This window comes from Tachyglossus aculeatus (assembly GCF_015852505.1).
Source record: "Tachyglossus aculeatus isolate mTacAcu1 chromosome 12 unlocalized genomic scaffold, mTacAcu1.pri SUPER_6_unloc_1, whole genome shotgun sequence".
In the NCBI taxonomy this organism is placed as follows: Eukaryota; Metazoa; Chordata; class Mammalia; order Monotremata; family Tachyglossidae; genus Tachyglossus; species Tachyglossus aculeatus.
This window is the reverse complement of record NW_024044828.1, coordinates 16573345-16594543: the sequence shown is the minus strand read 5'-3', so window position 1 is coordinate 16594543 and position 21199 is coordinate 16573345. Positions and strand designations below refer to the sequence as shown.

General features: G+C 49.4%; 3 protein-coding genes across 3 annotated transcripts; 2 read left to right on the top strand and 1 right to left on the bottom strand.

Moving 5' to 3' along the window:
• Positions 1-1359: 1359 nt before the first annotated feature.
• Positions 1360-3869, top strand: LOC119920956 (olfactory receptor 10C1-like). The gene is made up of 2 exons (XM_038741215.1): positions 1360-1525; positions 2848-3869. The coding sequence occupies exon 2, from the start codon at positions 2848-2850 to the stop codon at positions 3799-3801; it is 954 nt and encodes a 317-aa protein (XP_038597143.1). The 5' UTR covers positions 1360-1525; the 3' UTR covers positions 3802-3869.
• Positions 3870-9450: 5581 nt separating this feature from the next.
• LOC119920829 (putative olfactory receptor 2W6) lies at positions 9451-15708 on the top strand. The gene is made up of 3 exons (XM_038741052.1): positions 9451-9971; positions 10037-10376; positions 15493-15708. The coding sequence occupies exons 1-3, from the start codon at positions 9451-9453 to the stop codon at positions 15706-15708; spliced, it is 1077 nt and encodes a 358-aa protein (XP_038596980.1).
• A 1287-nt stretch (positions 15709-16995) lies between these two features.
• On the bottom strand, positions 16996-17981 carry LOC119920828 (olfactory receptor 13-like). Its single transcript, XM_038741051.1, has one exon. The coding sequence runs from the start codon at positions 17926-17928 to the stop codon at positions 16996-16998; it is 933 nt and encodes a 310-aa protein (XP_038596979.1). The 5' UTR covers positions 17929-17981.
• Between the last annotated feature and the right edge of the window lie 3218 nt (positions 17982-21199).

Sequence of the window (21199 nt, the reverse complement as noted above, 5' to 3'; positions counted from 1 at the left end):
GGTGAGTTTAGGCTAGCTCCCTCCTCCCCTCCTCCATGAAGGTCAGGGTCCCCATACTCCCGAGGTAAGTCATCTGTGTCTCGGCTTCCACATCCCTGGGATGTCGCCTCGAACACGGGCACCAGGCTGGCTCAGGATGACTTTGGGCCTGATCAAACAGATCTGACCCAACCCTCCCAAGGTCAGCTAGTCCATCCCCTACCTCCATGTCCGGCTAATCCACCCCTAGCCTGGGCCGACGGTTGGTCCCTTCCAGGCTGGGGGATGCTAGGGAGGGGGGACCCCATAGGCTTTTCCTCAGATCCTGAGGGGTTTTTTATGGTATTTGTTGAGTGCTCACTATGTTCCAGGACCTGTTCTAAACTCTGGGATAGAACAGTGGGACAAGGTAATCAGGTTGGACACAGTCCCTGTCCCACATGGGGCTCACAGTCGTAATCTCCATTTTACAGATGAGGCACAGATAATTTAAGTGACCTGCTCAAGGTCACCCAGCAGAGAAGTGTCGGAGCCAGGACTAGAACCCACGTTCTTCCGATTCCCAGGCCCGTGCTTATCTACTAAGTCAAACTCCAGTTCCTACAACTCAGGCTGATTCACTGACTGTGAATTTAAAGCCTCCCAGGTCATGAAGAATCCTTCTCTGTGGTGGTTGTGGTGGTTATCACAACATTTTTGTGGGGGAACCTTGCAAATTAGGCTGCTAATAAGAATAATAATAATAATAATAGTATTGGCAGAATGCTTACTATGTGCTAGTCACTGGACTAAGTGTTGGAGTGGATACAATCAAATTGGGTTGGAAGCACTCCCTGTTCTGCATGGGGCTCACAGTCTTAATCCCCATTTTACGGATGAGGTAACTGAGTCACAGAGAAGTGAAGTGACTTGCCCACAGCAGACAAGTGGAGGAGCTGGGATTAAAGACCATTAAATAATAATAATAATAATGGCATTTGTTAAGTGCTTACTATGCAGGGATCCTGTAGGGTGTCTGCTGGGGGACGTTGGGCAAGTCACTTAACTTCTTTGGGCCTCTGTTATCTCATCTATAAAATGTTGATTAGCAGTGTGAGCCCCATGTGGGACAGGGACTGTGTCCAACCTGATTAACTTGTATCTATCCCAGCCCTCAGAACAGTACTTGGCAAATAGGAAGCGCTTAACAAGTACTGTAAGTATTATTATTATTATTATTGAGCCGGAGAGGACCTTCAACCAGTACCCTACCTCCAGACAGGTGCTATAGCCACCGACACAAGACCTGATCTTTCTTCAAAGGAATCCATCCTTCCCTTGCAGGAGGCCAAGGTTGGTGCCGGAGTGAAGGGGATTCAGGCAGCTCAGAGGATCTCATTTCCTGAACGCTCGGTTCCACAAGGAAGCAGTGACAGGAGATGAGGCCCGCGCTCCAGAGAACAGCCTCTTGCAGCTCGCCCAGCTGACATCTCCACCCACGATCCTCTTCCTGGTGGATCCCCGAGCCAGCCCAAGGAACCCCAACCCAGGCTAGGGCACTGTCCCGGTGAGGGGAATGGCTGATGTGTTGGAAAGGGTGTCCGGTGGGTTTGTGGGTGGTGCCAGTGGTGTGGCGGTTGTGGTCAGTGGGTTTTTGAAGCCTGAGGAAGGAAGTTGAGTGAGTTTGTATGAAAACACTCTTGAATCGTGGCTCCGGTCCCAGCTCCATGTGCGTGCTAAACCCTGGCTGGGCTGCAGTCCGAGGGGGTGGCCGGGAGACAAGGAGGGCGGGGAGAAGGGACTAAGGAAAACAATCCTGCCTCCAACTTGGGGATACCCAGGACCAACCCAGCCCTGCCTGCCCCCGCCCCCAGCCCCCCATCCTGGAAGGGAAGAAGCTGTTTTCCTGAGGAAGAGATCGACCCGAGGAGACAATGAGCTGGGGCAGAAACCGGATTCCTTCCTCAGGACCAGGGTAAAGGTCACTTCCCTGCAAGAGGCAAGTGGGTATCTGTGCCCCGTGCCCCCTGGAGAGCCAGGCAAATGTCTAAGAGGGAACAGGGTGCGAGCAAGAGGAGCTCGAGCTCTTCCTGCCCGGCCTTCTCTTAGAAAGGAAAGGATTCAGACTGCAACTCCCATCTGGGCGGAGTGACGCATGGCCTCCCCGGGTTTGGGTGGCCGAGGAACTTCTAGGAAGCTGGATGACACTGCAGACTGACAATGATGTCTGTTCCCCCACCAGATTGTGAGCTTGTTGTGGTCAGGGAATGTCACCGTTTATTGTTCTACTTTCCCAAATGCTTAGTACAGTGCCCAGGACACAGTAAGTGCTTAGTAAATACGATTGAATGAATGAATGAATGCAGGCTCTGCTGGAAACTTCAGCCCAAACCTCAGCCTCTTTCCCTCACATGTCCCGGGGTTATATCTTTGATTATTCTCATCCCCACCCTGGAGGCGAGTGCAGACTTTTCTGAACAGCCGGATCTGCCTTGGACATTTCCACGTTCCTCTTCTCCTCTTCTTCCTTTTCCTCTTCCCCCTTATCCATCTCCTTCTCCCCCCTCTCCTCTTACTCATCCTCTTTTATTTCCTCTTCCTCCCTTACCTTCTCCTTTCTCTACTTCCTCTTCCTCCTCCTCTGTCTCCTCTTCCTCTATCTCCTCCTCCACCTTGTCTTCCTCCTTCTATTCCATCTTCCTCTATTGTTCCTCCTCCTCTCTTCCATTTCCTTCTTCACTTCTTCCACTTCCTTCTTCATCTTCTCCTCTGTCATTCCACCACCTCTTCTTGCTTTTCCTTCTCCTCAGTCTCCTCCATTTCCTCCTCTTCCTTTTCCTCTTTCTCCATCTCCTCCTCCATCCTCCTCTTTTTTCTCCCCCCCGACAGATGGACTGTGAGCAAGTAATGAAGAACCAGACCGCAGCCGCTTCAGCTGGCTTCATCCTCTTGGGCTTCTCCACCCACCCTGCAGCCCAGCTGGGCCTCTTCCTCCTGTCGTTACTCCTCTTCCTCCTGATCCTGCTTGGGAACCTGACCATCGTGCTGCTGGCCTGGACGGACTCTGTGCTCCTCTCTGCTCCCATGTACTTCTTCCTGGGTCACTTCTCCCTGCTGGGGATGGGCTTCACCTCTATTACCATCCCCAAACTGCTGACCGACAGCTTCTCCTCCTGCCACCTCATCTCCTTTGCAGGCTGTGCCACTCAGACCTTCTTCTTCATCGCCCTGGGCAGCACGGAGTGTGCCCTGCTGGCCGTCATGGCTTACGACCGCTACGTGGCCGTGTGCCGCCCGTTGAGATACCCGCAGGAGATGCGCCCGGAAGTGTGTGCCCAGCTGGTGGCGGGGGCCTGGCTCAGCGGCTTCTTCAACTCCACTATCCACACGGCTGCCGTCTTCCGACTGTCGTTCTGCAGCTCGCGCGAGGTCAACCAGTTCTTCTGTGACCTCCCGCCCCTGCTGCGTCTTGCCTGTGGTGACCGGGTGGCCAGCGAGGCTGTGGTGCTCACGTTTGGGGGCATCTATGGTCTGACCGCCTTCCTGGTCACGCTGGCCTCCTACGCCCGGGTGCTCTTCACGGTGTTTGGCATGGGCTCGACTTCGGGTCAGTATCGGGCTTTCTCCACCTGCAGCTCCCATCTGGCTGTCGTGGGGCTGTTTTATGGCTCTGCCTTCTCCACCTACCTGCGGCCCGAGTTTGCACGCCCAGCTTCCCAGACCTTGCTGCTTCCTTTCTTTTACGCTCTGGTCACACCGACTCTGAATCCCTTCATCTACAGCCTGAGGAACAGAGAGATGAAGCAGGCACTGATCAGGACCCTGGGCAGAAAGGTGTTCTGATCTGTCTTGGTGGAAAACACTGCTTTCTCCTTTGGTCGTCTCTTGGTCCCCTTGGCCCGGGGATAGCAGGTGACCACTCCCCATTGGTTGGATCCAGAAGGGCCAACTGATGTTCTTTTGTAGTGTTTTTTATGGTGTTTATTAGGTTCCTACTCTGTGTTCTAAACACTGGGGTAAATACTGAATGATCTGGCCCACATGGGGCCTACATTCTAAGTAGGAGGGAGAACTGGATTTGAAGCATTAAACACAAAAAAAGTAATAACACCAACAAGAATGACAACATTGAGAAACCCTGAGGGCTAATGGAGAATGAACTGGGTTCTAATCCTGGTTTCCCCACTTTCTTGCTGTAGTCTTTGGGCAAATCACTTAACATCTCTATGACCCAGTTTCCTCATCCGTTCCCCTTTTCCCGTAGACCGTGAGCCCCATGTGAGTCAGAGATCTTGTCTTTTGTTTTTATTATACTCTCCCAAGTGCTCAGTAAAGTGCTGTGCTCACAGTCAGCACTTAATAAATCCCATCGGTTGACTGACGACCCAGTGGCTCTGTTTTCTCCAGTAATTTTTCAATTGCTGGGTACTAAAGACTGAAAACTGAAGTTCTAACATTTCTCTGGAAATTTCTCCCCTCAAGGATCATGCCAAGATGAGGTAGATCGGACCTGGCCCCCAAATAACCCACCACTCTCCAGAGGCCACCTCTAGAAGAATAATCTCTCCATCCTATTCCCCTGCCCCAACTGTCATTTCTGTACTTCTATGTCATCTAAAAACTTAGTTACCCACCTCCCAATCATTCATTCATTCATTCAGTCATATTTACTGAGTGCTTACATTGTGCAGACTAGACTGTGAGCCCGCTGTTGGGTAGGGACCATCTCTATATGTTGCCAACTTGTACTTCCCAAGCGCTTCGTACAGTGCTCTGCACACAGTAAGCGCTCAATAAATACGATTGAATGAATGAATGCAGAGCACTGTACTAGACTGTGAACCCATTGTTGGGTAGGGATTGTCTCTATTTGTTGCTGAATTGTACTTTCCAAGTGCTTGGTAGAGTACTCTGCACAAAGTAAGTGCTCAGTAAATACGACTGAATGAATGAATGAATACTAAGCGCTTGGGAAAGTACACTACAACAATAAAGAGAGACAATCCCTACCCACAACGGGTTTCCAGTCTAGAAGAGGGGAGACAGATATCAAAACAAGTAAATGGACATCAATAGTAACAATATAAATAAATAAGAATAAAGATAATGAAGGTATTTGTTAAGCGCTTACTATGTGCCAAGCACTGTTCTAAGCTCTGAGATAGATACAAGGTTGTCAATTTGTCCCACGTGGGGGTCAAAGGCTTAATCCCCATTTTACAGATGAGGTAACTGAGGCCCAGAGAAGTGAAGTAACTTGCCCAAAGTCACACAGCTAACAATTGGCACAGCCGGGATTAGAACCCACGACCTCTGACTCCCAAGCCCGGGGTCTTTCCACTGAGCCACGCTGCTTTAGTCACACTTAGAATTATCGATATATGCACATCAAAACAAGTAAACAGGTATCAATCTAAATGAATAGAATTATAGATATGTACATATATACACAAGTGCTGTGAGGCAGGGATGGGGGTAGAGCAAAAAGAGCGAGTCGGGGCGATGGGTACAGGAGGGGGAGCTGAGGAAAAGGAGGCTTAGTCTGGGAAGGCCTCTTGGAAGAGGTGAGCCTTTAGTAAGTAGGGCTTTGAAGTGGGGAAGTGTGATTGTCCGGCAGATTTGAGGAGGGAGGGCATTCCAGGCATGTGGTTGATTGTGGGCGGGACAGGCGAGAACGAGGCCTAGTGAGAAGATTAGGAACAGAGGAGCGGAGTGTGCGGACTGGGATGCAGAAGGAGAGAAGGGAGGTGAGGTAGGAGGGGACAAGGTGTTGGAGAGCTTTGAAGCCAAAAGTGAGGAGTTTTTGCTTGATATGGAGGTCGATAGGCAACCACTGGAGATTTTTCAGGAAGGGAGTGACATGCCCAGAACGTTTCTGTAGTAAGATCATCTGGGCAGCAGAGTGACGTATGGACTGAAGTTGGGAGAGACAGGAGGTTGGGAGGTCAGAAAGGACGCTGACGCAATAAGAGCCTAGCAAACACCACTATTACTACCGTGCTCCTCATAGAGTGTGCACCCCATTAATTACTATTGATTAAGTACCACCGATTGATGAGGGCACAGCCTTCTAAATTGCCTTCTGACCATCTCTTGTCCTGGCTCTCCTCTCCCTCATAATAGGTCCATCATCCCGTGGATACAGAGTTGGGGCCGGGGGCACTTGGGGCACCTGGGAGATGAGGAGGTCCAGAGGGTGGCTGCACTGGGGCCAATTACCCGCGAGGCAGCAGCCTTGGGTGCCAACTCCAACCCCAGGGAGCAGCTGTTGGGGATTATCTCTTCCCCTGTCCCTCCAGCCCTCACTCACCTCCCAAGGCCTGGGGGTGGAGTCCTGTTTCATTTTTGGGCGAGGGGGGCCCCCAAGAGACTTCAGATGGTGAGTTTAGGCTAGCTCCCTCCTCCCCTCCTCCATGAAGGTCAGGGTCCCCATACTCCCGAGGTAAGTCATCTGTGTCTCGGCTTCCACATCCCTGGGATGCCGCCTCAAACACGGGCACCAGGCTGGCTCAGGATGACTTTGGGCCAGATCAAACAGACCTGACCCAACCCTCCCAAGGTCAGCTAGTCCATCCCCTGCCTCCACGCCCGGCTAATCCACCCCTAGCCTGGGCCGACGGTTGATCCCTTCCAGGTTGGGGGATGCTATGGAGGGGGAACTCCACAGGCTTTTCCTCAGATCCTGAGTTTTTTTATGGTATTTGTTGAGTGCTCACTACTTGCCAGGCCCTGTTTTAAACTCTGGGATAGAACAGTGGGACAAGGTAATCAGGTTGGACACAGTCACTGTCCCACATGGGGCTCACAGTCGTAATCTCCATTTTATAGGTGTGGCACAGATAATTTAAGTGACCTGCTCAAGGTCACCCAGCAGACAAGTGGCGGAGTCAGGACTAGAACCCACGTTCTTCTGCTTCCCAGGCTTATCTACTAAGTCAAACTCCAGTTCCTTCAACTCAGGCTGATTCACTGACTGTGAATTTAAAGCCTCCCAGGTCACGAAGGCCTGCCGGAAGAATCCTTCTCTGTGGTGGTTGTGGTGGTTATCACAACATTTTTGTGGAGGCACCTTGCAAATTAGGCTGCTAAAAATGATAATAATAATAGAATTGGCTGAGTGCTTACTATGTGCTAGTCACTGGACTAAGTGTTGGAGTGGATACAATCAAATTGGGTTGGACACAGTCCCTGTTCTGCATGGGGCTCACGGTCTTAATCCCCATTTTACAGACGAGGTAACTGAGGCACAGAGAAGTGAAGTGACTAGCCCATAGCAGACAAGTGGAGGAGCTGGGATTAATGACCATTAAATAATAATAATAATAATGGCATTTGTTGAGTGCTTACTATGCAGGGATCCTGCAGGGTGTCTGCTGGGGGACGTTGGGCAAGTCACTTAACATCTCTGGGCCTCCGTTATCTCATCTATAAAATGTTGATTAGGAGTGTGAGCCCCATGTGGGACAGGAACTGTGTTCAACCTGATTAACCTGGATCTACCCCAGCCCTCAGAACAGTGCTTGGCACATAGGAAGTGCTTAACAAGTACTGAAAGTATTATTATTATTATTCTTGTTGAGCCGGAGAGGACCTTCAACCAGCACCCTACCTCCAGACAGGTGCTATAGCCTCCGACCCAAACCTGATCTTTCCTCAAAGGGATCCATCCTCCCCTTGCAGGAGGCCAATGTTGGCGCCGGAGTGAAGGGGATTCAGGCAGCTCAGAGGATCTCATTTCCCGAACGCTCGGTTCCACAAGGAAGCAGTGACAGGAGATGAGGCCCGCACTCCAGAGAACAGCCTCTTGCAGCTCGCCCAGCCGACATCCCCACCCACGATCCTCTTCCTGGTGGATCCCCGAGCCAGCCCAAGGAACCCCAATAATAATAATAATGATAATAATTGGCATTTGTTAAGTGCTTTCTATGTGCAAAGCACTGTTCTAAGCACTGGGGAGGATACAGGCTGATCAGGTTGTCCCACGTGGGGCTCACAGTCTTAATCCCCATTTTACAGATGAGGTAACTGAGGCCCAGAGAAGTTAAGTGACTTGCCCAAGATCACACAGTAGAGATGTGGCGGAGTCGGGATTCGAACCCATGACCTCTGACTCCAAAGCCCGTGCTCTTTCCACTGAGCCACGCTGCCCCATCCCAGGCTAGGGCAGTGTCCCGGTGAGGGGAACGGCCGATGTGTTGGAGAGGGTGTCTGGTGGGTTTGTGGGTGGTGCCGGTGGTGTGGCGGTTGTGGTCAGTGGGTTTTTGAAGCCTGAGCAAGGAAGCCGAGTGAGTTTGTATAAAAACACTCTTAAATCGTGGCTCTGGTCCCAGCGCCAAGTGCATGCTAAACCCTGGCTGGGCTGCAGCCCGAGGGGGTGGCCGGGAGACAAGGAGGGTGGGGAGAAGGGACTAAGGAAAACAATCCTGCCTCTGACTTGGGGATGTCCAGGACCAATCCAGCCCTGCCTGCCCCCGTCCCCAGCCCCCCCATCCTGCTAGGGAAGAAGCTGTTTTCCTGAGGAAGAGATCGACCTGAGGAGACAATGAGCTGGGGCAGAAACCGGATTCCTTCCTCAGGACCAGGGTAAAGGTCACTTCCCTGCAAGAGGCAAGTGGGTATCTGTGCCCCGTGCCCCCTGGAGACCCAGGCAAATGTCTAAGAGGGAACAGGGCGCGAGACAGAGGAGCTCGAGCTCTTCCTGTCTGGCCTTCTCTCAGATAGGAAAGGATTCGGACTGGAACTCCCATCTGGGCGGAGTAACGCATGACCTCCCGGGGTTTGGATGGCCGAGGAACTTCTAGGAAGTTGGATTACACTGCAGACTGAAATTGATGTCTGTTCCCCCACCAGATTGTGAGCTTGCTGTGGTCAGGGAATGTCACCGTTTATTGTTGTACTTTCCCATGTACTTAGTGTGCCCAGCACACAGTAAGTGCTTAATAAATACGATTGATTGAATGAATGAATGCAGGCTCTGCTGGAAACTTCAGCCCAAACCTCAGCCCGTTTCCCTCACATTACCCCGGGGTTATGTCTTTGATTATTCTCATCCTCGTCAGAGGCGAGTGTAGACTCTTCTGACGGCCGGATCTGCCTTGGACATTTCCAAATTCCTCCTCTCCTCTTCTTCCTTTTCCTCTTCCCCCTTCTCCATCTCCTTCTCCCCCCTCTCCTCTTACTCATCCTCTTCTATTTCCTCTTCCTCCTTTTCCTTCTCCTTTCTCTACTTCCTCTTCCTCCTCCTCCGTCTCCTCTTCCTCTTTCTCCTCCTCCACTATGACTTGCTTCTTCTATCCCACCTTCCTCTATCTTTCCTTTTCCTTCATCACCTCTTCCTCCTCCTTCATCTCCTCCTCTGTCATTCCACCACCTCTTCCTGCTTTTCCTTCTCCTCAGCCTCCTCCATTTCCTCCTCTTCCTTTTCCTCTTTCTCCACCTCCTCCTCCATCCTCCTCTTTTTTCTCCTCCCCACAGATGGACTGTGAGCAGGTAATGAAGAACCAGACCGCAGCCACTTCAGCTGGCTTCATCCTCTTGGGCTTCTCCACCCACCCAGCAGCCCAGCTGGGCCTCTTCCTCCTGTCATTACTCCTCTTCCTCCTGATCCTGCTTGGGAACCTGACCATCGTGCTGCTGGCCTGGACGGACTCTGTCCTCCTCTCTGCCCCTATGTACTTCTTCCTGGGTCACTTCTCCCTGCTGGAGATGGGCTTCACCTCTATCACCGTCCCCAAACTGCTGACCGACAGCTTCTCCTCCTGCCACCTCATCTCCTTTGCAGGCTGCGCCACTCAGACCTTCTTCTTCATCGCCCTGGGCAGCACGGAGTGTGCCCTGCTGGCCGTCATGGCTTACGACCGCTACGTGGCCGTGTGCCGCCCGCTGAGATACCCGCAGGAGATGCGCCCGGAAGTGTGTGCCCAGCTGGTGGCGGGGGCCTGGCTCAGTGGCTTCTTCAACTCCACTATCCACACGGCCGCCGTCTTCCGACTGTCGTTCTGCGGCTACGCGTGGTCAGCCAGTTCTTCTGTGACCTCCCGCCCCTGCTGCGTCTTGCCTGTGGTGACCGGGTGGCCAGCGAGGCCGTGGTGCTCACGTTTGGGAGTGTCTACGGCCTGACTGCCATCCTGGTCACGCTGGCCTCCTACGCCCGGGTGCTCTTCACGGTGCTGGGCATGGGCTCCACTCCGGGTCAGTATCGGGCTTTCTCCACCTGCAGCTCCCATCTGGCTGTGGTGGGGCTGTTTTATGGCTCTGCCTTTTCCACTTACGTGCAGACCGTGTCTGCATGCCCAACTTCCCAGGTCTTGCTGCTTCCTTTCTTTTATGCTCTGGTCACACCAACCCTGAATCCCTTCATCTACAGCCTGAGGAACAGAGAGGTGAAGCAGGCACTGATCAGGACCCTGGGCAGAAAGGTATTCTGATCTTTCTTGGCGGAAAATGCTGCTTTCTCCTTTGGTCGTCCCTTGGTCCCCTTGGCCCGGTGATAGCAGGTGACCTCTCCCCATTGGTTGGTTCCAGAAGGGCCAACTGATGTTCTTTTGTAGTGTTTTTTATGGTCTTTATTAGGTGCTTACTCTGTGTTCTAAACATTGGGGTAGATACTAAATAATCTGGCCCACATGGGGCCTACATTCTAAGTAGGGGGGAGAACTAGATTTGAAGCATTAAACACAAAAAAAGTAATAACACCAACAAGAGTGATAACATTGAGAAACCCTATGGGCTAGTGGAGAGTTAACTGGGTTCTAATCCTGGCTTCGCCACTTCCTTGCCGTAGATTTTGGGCAAATCGCCTAACTTCTCTATGACTCGCTTTCCTCATCTGTTCTCCTTTCCCCTAAGACTGTGAGACCCATGTGGGTCAGGACTGAATTCAATCCGATTGCCTCTATCCTAGCACTCGGCAGAGTGCTCGGCACAAAGTAAGAGCTCAACAAATATCATAACAGTAGTAATAATAATTATGATTAGCACCTCAAATTTGGGCCTGTCTGGGCCTCAGGGCTTTCAAGTGGACAGTTGGTTGTGGGGGTGGGGATGGGGTGGGGTATGGGGATAGATATAAGTGTGCTTTGCACATAGTAAGTGCTTAATAAATGCCATGATTATTATTATTATTATTATTGTGTGTGTGTGTGTGTGTGAGAGAGAGACAGAGAGAGAGCAAGCAGCATGGTATAGTGTTAAGAGCATGGGCCTGACCATGCTGCTGTGACCAAGTTAGGTCACAGGTTCTAATCCCACGTGTGCCATTTGTCTGCTGTGTGACCTTGGACAAGTCACTTCAGTTCGCTGGGCCTCAGTGACCTCATCTATAAAGTGGGGATTGAGACTGTGAGCATATGTTGCTAACTTGTACTTCCCAAGCGCTTAGTACAGTGCTCTGCACACAAATACGATTGAAGGAAGGAAGGAAGGATACCGATTTGCTGGTATCCACCCCAGCGCTTGGCACATAGTAAGCGCTTAATAGATACCATCATTATAGTAATGATGGTATCTATTAAGCGCTTACTATGTGCCAAGCACTGTTCTAAGTGCTGGTGGGTGGGGATACAAAGTGAGCAGGTTGTCTCACGTGGGGCTCCCGCTCTTCATCCCCATTTTCCAGATGAGGGAACTGAGGCCCAGAGAAGTGATTTGCCAAGTCACCCAGCTGACAAGTGGTGGAGGCAGGATGGGACCCCATGACCCCCGACTCCCAAGCCCGGGCCCTTCCCATTGAGCCACCCTTGCTGCGGTTCAGTTAATGGCCGCATTTTGGCTAATTGGCCATGTGTCAGGGGGCACTTCTGGTCTTGGTGGGCACTTACTTCCAGTCTTGGTGGGCACTTACTTCCAGTCTTGGTGGGGCTTCTGCAGCAGGAATACTGCCTGAGGAAATTGCAGTATCTGGTGGAGCAGTGCGCCTCCTGCACCTGGCTCCAATTTCTTCTCTGCGCATAAATGGGAGAACTCTCCGGCCAATTCTCACCACTGGATCAATCAATCAATCAGTCAATCAATCGTATTTATTGAGCGCTTACTGTGTGCAGAGCACTGTACTAAGCGCTTGGGAAGTCCAAGTTGGCAACATATGGAGACGGTCCCTACCCAACAGTGGGCTCACAGTCTGGAAGGGGGAGACAGAGAACAAAACAAAACATATTAGCGAAGTAAAATAATTAGAATAAATATGTACAAATGAAACAGAGTAATAAATATGAACAAACATATATACAGGTTATATACATATATACACATATACATATACATATATACGCCGGATGGATGTTCTAGAATCTTAAACAGTCTCAGACATTAAAATAAGTGAGGCTGAGGGTGGATATCAAGTGCTTAAAGGGGACGGAGACAAGTGCAGAGGTGATGTAGAAGGGAGAGGGAGGAGGGTAGATGATGCTCTAGAATCTTAAACAGTCTCAGACATTAAAATAAGTGAGGCTGAGGGTGGATAACAAGTGCTTAAAGGGGACGGAAACAAGTGCAGAGGTGATGCAGAAGGGAGAGGGAGGAGGGTAGATGATGCTCTAGAATCTTAGACAGTCACAGACATTAAAATAAGTGAGGCTGAGGGTGGATATCAAGTGCTTAAAGGGGACAGAGACAAGTGCAGAGGTGATGCAGAAGGGAGAGGGAGGAGGGTAGATGATGCTCTAGAATCTTAGACAGTCTCAGACATTAAAATAAGTGAGGCTGAGGTGGATATCAAGTGCTTAAAGGGGACGGAGACAAGTGCAGAGGTGATGCAGAAGGGAGAGGGAGGAGGGTAGATGATGCTCTAGAATCTTAGACAGTCTCAGACATTAAAATAAGTGAGGCTGAGGTGGATATCAAGTGCTTAAAGGGGACGGAGACAAGTGCAGAGGTGATGCAGAAGGGAGAGGGAGGAGGGTAGATGATGCTCTAGAATCTTAGACAGTCTCAGACATTAAAATAAGTGAGGCTGAGGTGGATATCAAGTGCTTAAAGGGGACGGAGACAGGTGCAGAGGTGATGCAGAAGGGAGAGGGAGGAGGGTAGGTGATGCTCTAGAATCTTAGACAGTCTCAGACATTAAAATAAGTGAGGCTGAGGTGGATATCAAGTGCTTAAAGGGGACGGAGACAAGTGCAGAGGTGATGCAGAAGGGAGAGGGAGGAGGGTAGGTGATGCTCTAGAATCTTAGACAGTCTCAGACATTAAAATAAGTGAGGCTGAGGGTGGATATCAAGTGCTTAAAGGGGACGGAGACAAGTGCAAAGGTGATGCAGAAGGGAGAGGGAGGAGGGTAGGTGATGCTCTAGAATCTTAGACAGTCTCAGACATTAAAATAAGTGAGGCTGAGGTGGATATCAAGTGTTTAAAGGGGACAGAGACAAGTGCAGAGGTGATGCAGAAGGGAGAGGGAGGAGGGTAGATGATGCTCTAGAATCTTAGTCTCAGACATTAAAATAAGTGAGGCTGAGGGTGGATATCAAGTGCTTAAAGGGGACGGAGACAAGTGCAGAGGTGATGCAGAAGGGAGAGGGAGGAGGGTAGGTGATGCTCTAGAATCTTAGACAGTCTCAGACATTAAAATAAGTGAGGCTGCGGTGGTTATCAAGTGCTTAAAGGGGACAGAGACAAGTGCAGAGGTGATGCAGAAGGGAGAGGGAGGAGGGCAGATAAGGGCTTAGTCAGGGAAGGCCTCTTTCATTCATTCATTCAACCGTATTTATTGAGCGCTTACTGTGTGCAGAGCACTGTACTAAGAGCTTGGGAAGTACAAGTTGGCAACATATAGAGACGGTCCCTACCCAACAGTGGGCTCACAGTCTAGAAGGGGGAGACAGACAACAAAAGAGAAGCAGCGTAGCTCAGTGGAAAGAGCACGGGCTTTGGAGTCAGAGGTCATGGGTTCGAATCCCACCTCCGCCACTTGTCAGCTGTGTGACTTTGGGCAAGTCACTTAACTTCTCTGTGCCTCAGTTCCCTCATCTGTAAAATGGGGATTGAGACTGTGAGCCCCTGTGGAACAACCTGATTGCCTTGTAACCTCCCCAGCGCTTAGAACAGTGCTTTGCACATAGTAAGCACTTAATAAATGCTATCATTATTATTAACAAAACAAAACGTATTAACAAAATAAAATAAATAGAATAAATATGTACAAATAAAATAAATAGAGTAATAACTACATACATATATACATATATACAGGTGCCATGGGGAGGGGAAGGAGGTAAGCCTGGGGGGGGGGGGTGTAGAGGGGGAGGAGGGGGAGAGGAAGAGATTCCTCACATCTTGGTAGAGATGTGATTTGAATAAGGCTTTGAAGGTGAGGACAGTGGAGGTCTGTGAAGGGGAAGGGATTTCCAAGCCAGAGGGAGAGTGTGGGCAAGGGATCGATAGTGAGGGGGATCAAAAAAGCTGGCACCTTAAAAATACTTCTCAGCTCTTATTCATTCATTCAGTTGTATTTATTGAGCGCTTACTGTGTGCAGAGCACTGTACTAAGCGCTTGGGAGGTATAAGCTGGCAACATATAGAGATGATCCCTACAACAACAGCAGGCTCACAGTCTATAAGGGGGAGACAGACAACAAAACAAAACATATCAACAAAAGAAAATGAGTAGACTAGTAAATATGTACAAGTAAAATAAGTAGAGTAATAAATATGTATGCTTACCATTCGTGGGGTGTGTGTATGTGTGTGGCTTAGTGGAAAGAGCACGGGCTTGGGAGTCAGAGGTCGTGGGTTCTGATCCTGCCTCTGCCTTCTAGGTTGTGAGCCCACTGTTGGGTAGGGACTGTCTCTATATGTTGCCAACTTGTACTTCCCAAGCACTTAATATAGTGCTCTGCACACAGTAAGTGCTCAATAAATACATTGAATGAATGAATGAATGAATGAATGCCACTTATCAGCTGTGTGACTTCGGGCAAGTCACTTGACTTCTCTGTGCCTCAGTTACCTCATCTGTAAAATGAGGATTAAGACTGTGAGCCCCACGTGGGACAACCTGACAACCTTGTATCATCCCCCGCGCTTAGAACAGTGCTTGGCACATAGTAAGCGCTTAACAAATACCACCATCGTCATAGAACAGTGCTTGGCACATAGTAAGCGCTTAAGAAGTACCATAATCATCATCAACATCATCATCATTCTTAGCTGTCAGCTCTGGGATGGAAAAATGAAGAGACCATCCTTGTCTCCATGGACCATCCAATGAGGCATATAGAGCAGACACAAGTAAACAAACATGCCTAGACGGACAAGTCACAAAAGGAGGAGCCACAAGACATAACAGGTACAACAGGAGGTTGCCAACGTAAATTTAAAAAAAAGTATCTGAGAAATTCTTACATTAAATGGCCCTCTAGACTGTAAGCTCTTTGTGGGCAGGGACTGTCTGTACCAACTCTGTTATGTTGTACTCTCCCGTGCGCTTAGCATAGTGCTCGGCACAGAGTAAGCATTAAATAAATATGATTGATTGATTGATTGATTGAAGTGGTGATCACAACATTCCAGCCTCCAGCTTCCTCCCCCATCGGCCTGTAGAACATGCACATCACTGCCCAGATCATCTTAAAACACCCTTCCACACATGTCTCTTCAACTTCCTCAAAACCTCCAAAGGCTACCAGTTTCTACATCAAGCATAAACTCCTTACCACCGGCTCTAAGGCTCTCCACCACTTTCACCATCTCATAGAAAGGATTTCCGAAAAGCTTGGAAATGATGGATTGCTGGCAGAAGGAGGCGATTTCAAGTAGGAAGAAGGACATGAACCAGAGGTCAGCAGCAACAGAGTTGAGAAAAGGTACAGTGAGAAGGTGAACTTGGGGGGAATGGAGTGTGAGAGCTGGGGTAGAGAAGGAGAAGAGAGTGGATGGGTTTAGAGGGAGTGAGCTGATAGAGTGCCTTAAAGCCGTGAGTTAGGACTTTCCCTTTGGTGCAGAGAGGAATGGGAAGCCATTGAAGGTTTCTGAGGAGTGAAGAGAAGATCTGTATAAGATGATCAATGCATAGATGTACTGAGATATCTACACACCCCCACACACACATAAATGGGTGTGTGGGTCTGTATATATCTGGTATTTATTGAGCACTGACTGTGTGCAGAGCACTGTGTTAAGCACTTGGAAGAGTACAATGTAATAGAACTGGTAGTTACCTTCCTTACCCACAATGGACTTACAGTCTAGAGGGGGAAACAGACATTAAAATAAATAATTGTTATGTACATAAGGGCAGTGAGGTTGAGGGTGGATATCAAGTGCTTAAAGGGGACAGAGACAAGTGCAGAGGTGATGCAGAAGGGAGAGGGAGAAGGGTAGATGAGGGTTTAGTCAGGGAAGGCCTCTTGGTAGAGATGTGATTTGACTAAGCGCTTAGTACAGTGCTCTGCACACAGTAAGCACTCAATAAATACGATTGATGATGACTAAGGTTTTGAAGGTGGGGAAAGTGGAGCTCTGTCAGATGTGAAGGGGAAGGGAGTTCCAGGCCAGAGGGAGGGTGTGGACAAGGGATTGATGGTGAGATAGATGAGATCGAGATAAGTGAGTAGGATGGCACTAGAGGAGTGAAATGCGTGGACCAGGTTGTAGTAAGGTAAGGTAAGGTAGGAGAAGAAAACTAAATGAATTCTTTAAAGTCTATGATAAGGAGTTTATGTTTGATGTGGAGGTGGATGGGCAATCAAGGAGAGGTAAGAAATTGACTGAAGTTCTTTTAGAAAAATGATCGAGGCAGAAGAATGAAGTATGGACTGGAATGGAGTGGAGAGATACAGGAGGCAGGGAGTTCAGTGAAAAAAGATGATGTAGGAGTTAAGATGGGATATAAGTGCTTGGATCAGCGAGGTGGGAGAAAAGGGTGGATTCTACAGATGTTGTGAAGGTAGAACTGACAGGATTTGGTGACAGATTTAAAATGTGGATGCGTGGTTGAATTAGCCGCGCAGGATAGGCTACGGAAGTACCATGCCAAGCCGCTCTCCCCCGCCTCCAAGACATTGTTGCCAAAATGGTAACCTCCCCAGGCTGGGAGAGTCTCTCTCACGGGGCCCTCGCCCTCTTCATCACCTCCCTCAGGGCCTTCTTCACCTCCCCATTCTTCAGGCTGTAAATCATGGGGTTCAGCATGGGGTTGAGGAGGCTGTGGAACAGCAATAGGTATTTCTCTTGCTTTCCGGGGTTCTCAGTTCCGGGTCCCACGTAGGTGACGAGGGCGGTGCCGTAGAAGAGCCCCACTATTCCCAGGTGGGAGGCGCAGGTGGAGAAGGCTTTGCGCCTCCCTTCCCGCGACCGGAGCCTCAGGATGGCCCGGAGGATGCTCAGATAGGAGGTCAGGATGGAGAAGAAGGGGCCCACCAGCACCAAGACGGCCCCCGCCAAGACCAGGGCCTCGTTGATCCGGGCGTCGCCACAGGCTGCCCGCAGCAAGGCCAGGATTTCGCAGAAGAAGTGGTCGATTTCCTGCCTGCCACAGAAGGGCAGTCGGAGCAAGAGGAGCAGATGGAGCAGAGCCAGGAGGGAGCCCAGAGCCCAGCACAGCCCCACGAGGACGCCGCACGCTCTCCGGCTCATGATGAGGGGGTAGCGGAGAGGGCGGCAGATCGCCATGAAGCGGTCATAAGACATCACCAGCAGAAGGAAGCATTCAGTGTGGGCGAGGGTCAAGAACAAGAATGTCTGGGAGGAACAGCCGGCGAAGGATATGGGTTCCGCTGGACGCAGGAGGTTCACCAGCATCTGGGGGACCGTGTTACAGGCATAGGAGATGTCGACCACGGCCAGGTGGCAGAGGAAGAAGTACATGGGGGTGTGGAGCCTCCCATCCAGCCAGACGAGGCCCAGGATCACCCCGTTGCCCAGCAGAGTGGTGGTGTAGAGCAGGGAGAAGAGCCCAAACAGGAACAGCTGCATCTTGGGGTGGTCGGCAAACCCCAGGAGGAGGAATTCCGAGACGGAGGTCCGATTGGGACCCATCCTCTGTGGGAGAGACGGTTCAGGTTCAGGGAGCAGTGTGGCCTGGTGGATAGAGCACGGGACTGGGAGTCAGAAGACCTGGGTTCTCTTCCCAGCTCCGCCACTCACCTGCTCTGTGATCTTGGTTGGGCAAGTCACTTTGCTTCTCTGGGCCTCAGTTCCCTCATCTGTAAATTGGGGATTAAGACTGTGAGCCCCATGTGGGACAGGGACTGTGTCCAACCTGATTGACTTGTATCTACCTCAGCGCTTAGTATAGTGCCTGGCACATAGTAAGTGCTTAACAAATACCAGCAAGAAAAGGTCACTTGCCTTCTCTGTGCCTCAGTTCCCTTAAGGGCAACATGGGGATTCAATACCTGTTCCCCTTCCTACTTAGTCTGTGAACCCCATATGGACCCTGATGATCTTGCATCTACCCCAGTGCTTAGCACAGTGCTTGATACGTAGCAAGTGATTCACAAATACTGTTATTATTATTATTCATACGAATGTCTATCTCTCTAGACTGTAAGCTCATAATGGGTAGGGCACTTGTTTGCTAATTCTGTTGTATTGTACTCTCCCAAGCTCTTAGGACAGTGCCCTGTACATAGTAAACAGTCAATAAATAGGATTTTTAATTAATATTACAAGAATACTATTTATTATTATTATTATTATTATTATTATTATTATTCAAGTTAAGGGAGTTATTGAGATATTGATTGGGGTCCATCCCAGTCATCTAGTCACCTTTAGACCCCTATAGACTGTAAGCTCCTAGTAGGCAGGGATGACGTCGACCAACTCTGCTGTATCGTACTTTCCCAAGCCCTGAATACAATGCTCTGGACGCCGCAAGCGCTTGATAAATACCTTTGATGGATTGACTGACCATCAGTCGGAGAAGCAGCGTGGCTCAATGGAAAGAGCACGTTCTTTGGAGTCAGAGGTCAGGGGTTCAAATCCCGGCCCCGCCACTTGTCAGCTGTGTGACTTTGGGCAAGTCACTTAACTTCTCTGGGCCTCAGTTACCTCATCTGTAAAATGGGGATTAAGACTGTGAGCCCCTTGGGACAACTTGGGATATATGTTGCCAACTTGTACTTCCCAAGCGCTTAGTACAGTGCTCTGCACACAGTAAGCGCTCAATAAATATGATTGATGATGATGATGATGACAACCTAATCACCTTGTAACCTCCCCAGCGCTTAGAGCAGTGCTTTGCACATAGTATGTGCTTAATAAATGCCATTATTATTATTATTTTAAAATTCATTTTTGTATTTGCTAGGCACTTCTATGTGCCAAAAACTGTGTTAAACGTTGGGATGGGGGGGATGCAAACATCACGGATCAGTCACTGACCCCTCACCAACGGGGGCTCAAGGCATCAGTTGAATCGGGATGACTCTCAATCCACTCTGCCTAAAATCTTCATCACTTTCACATCAGATTGAGAGAGCTGATTCTTTTTTTCTCCCTGAGAAAACTGAGTTTGGGGATGAAACATCAATCAATCAATGGTATTTATTGAGCACTTACTGTGGGCAGAGCACTGTAGTAAGCACTTGGGAAGGTACCCCAGAATTGGTAGATACTTTCCTTACCCACAAGAAACTTGCAGACTAGAGGGAGTTTACAGCACTTAATATCATAATAATAATATGAAACATTTCACAATTTTGGTCCCCAGAAACCCCATGCAGCGGGGGGAATTGTGGCCAATATCGGGGTGGTGATGGGAGGGTGGAAACTCAAATGAGAATATGGAGACTATGCCTGGAGAGCATTCTCCAGCACACTGGGGGTTCCTATGAGTCAGGGGTCCTCATCCTGATGCACCCCGCATTAAACAAAACTCACCACTCAGTTCTCCATCTTGACTGCCCACCCTGAGCCATTTCTTCTGACTTGAAATTCCATCCAGACGAAGAAGATCTACCCTGATTCTGTAGTCACGGTCTCGTTCTTCCAGGGCTCTGCACACAGTAGGCATTCAATAAATACTACTGATTGATTGACTACACCTGAGCCATTACAACTAAGCTCCTGGTGGGTAGGGAATATGTCATTTTGTTATTCTGGACTTCCCAAGCCTTCAGCATAGTGACTGCACTGTGGACACTCAATGCTAAATGCTACTACTACTACAATACTCTCCCAAGGGCTTAGTACAGTGCCCTGTACGCAGTAGGCATTTAGTAAATACTATTGCTTGATTGACGATAACTGTGTCATTGCGGGCTGTCAGGATCCACCTTAGCTAGAAAGTTTTCCTAAGAAAGTAGTTGTTTTGGTGTCTCTTTCCAAAGTTTTATCACCTTTCCCGGCAGGGTAATATTCCTCAAATCTGACCTAAAACCATGATACCCTTCATGCTACAAATTGCATCCTGAAATATATCAGTCCTGCCCTGAACAAGCTTTCCTAGTACCCATGAGTACAAAGATGAATTCTCAGCACTAAAAAAAAAAAAAAGACAAAACCAGAATAATTTTTTCCACCCATCTGGTCTTCAAAATCCATGGATTTGATTTCATGAGCTCGTCAACTCTGATCAAAGTCTCCTTTCTCTTTCCAAGTGGAAGTTGAATATTGGGTGTGAAAATGGATCTCCCTTTTAATTGGTTACTGAAGAGGACTTAAGATCCCAGAGCAGGATTTGGGGAGCTCTGAGTTCTGACCAAGAGTCCCGTTGGGGTTCGTTACTCTCTGTCCCCTGGAGGATTTGATTAGGGCACATATCTCAGAGAGAAGTCTCTGGTTGGAAACACACCCAGCTGTACAGCTCGTCGAGACCGAGAGATGGTGAGCTTCAACCCCTCGGGGAGGGCTTGGGGCCCAGATGGGGACCACTGAGGCCATGCAGTGACCCCTAAATCAGTAAATGTCGTTGACTGTCCCTCCTCCCCTCATTCCATTATAGGATGGCAGGGGGTGGAGAAGCATTATGGACAGGGGGAGATCAAACATGAGGACTGAATGAGTCATTTGACCCTTGGCTTTATGAACTGAGAACAGTGATTTTGCGGTTGTTTTCAGGACCACAGAAGTCAAAAGTCACCGCAGACCCATCATGGTTGCAACACTGTTTCCAGATGAAACTTCTCCCGACTCTGATTCTGCTATCACACCTCGTGCTTTATACCTGGGAAGATGGGCGTCCTGGAGGGCATCCATCAATCATATTTATTGAACACTTACTGTGTACAGAGTACTTTGGAGAGGACAATACTTCAGATTTGGTAGATACGTTCCCTGTCCACACAGTCTCATTTTTCATTTT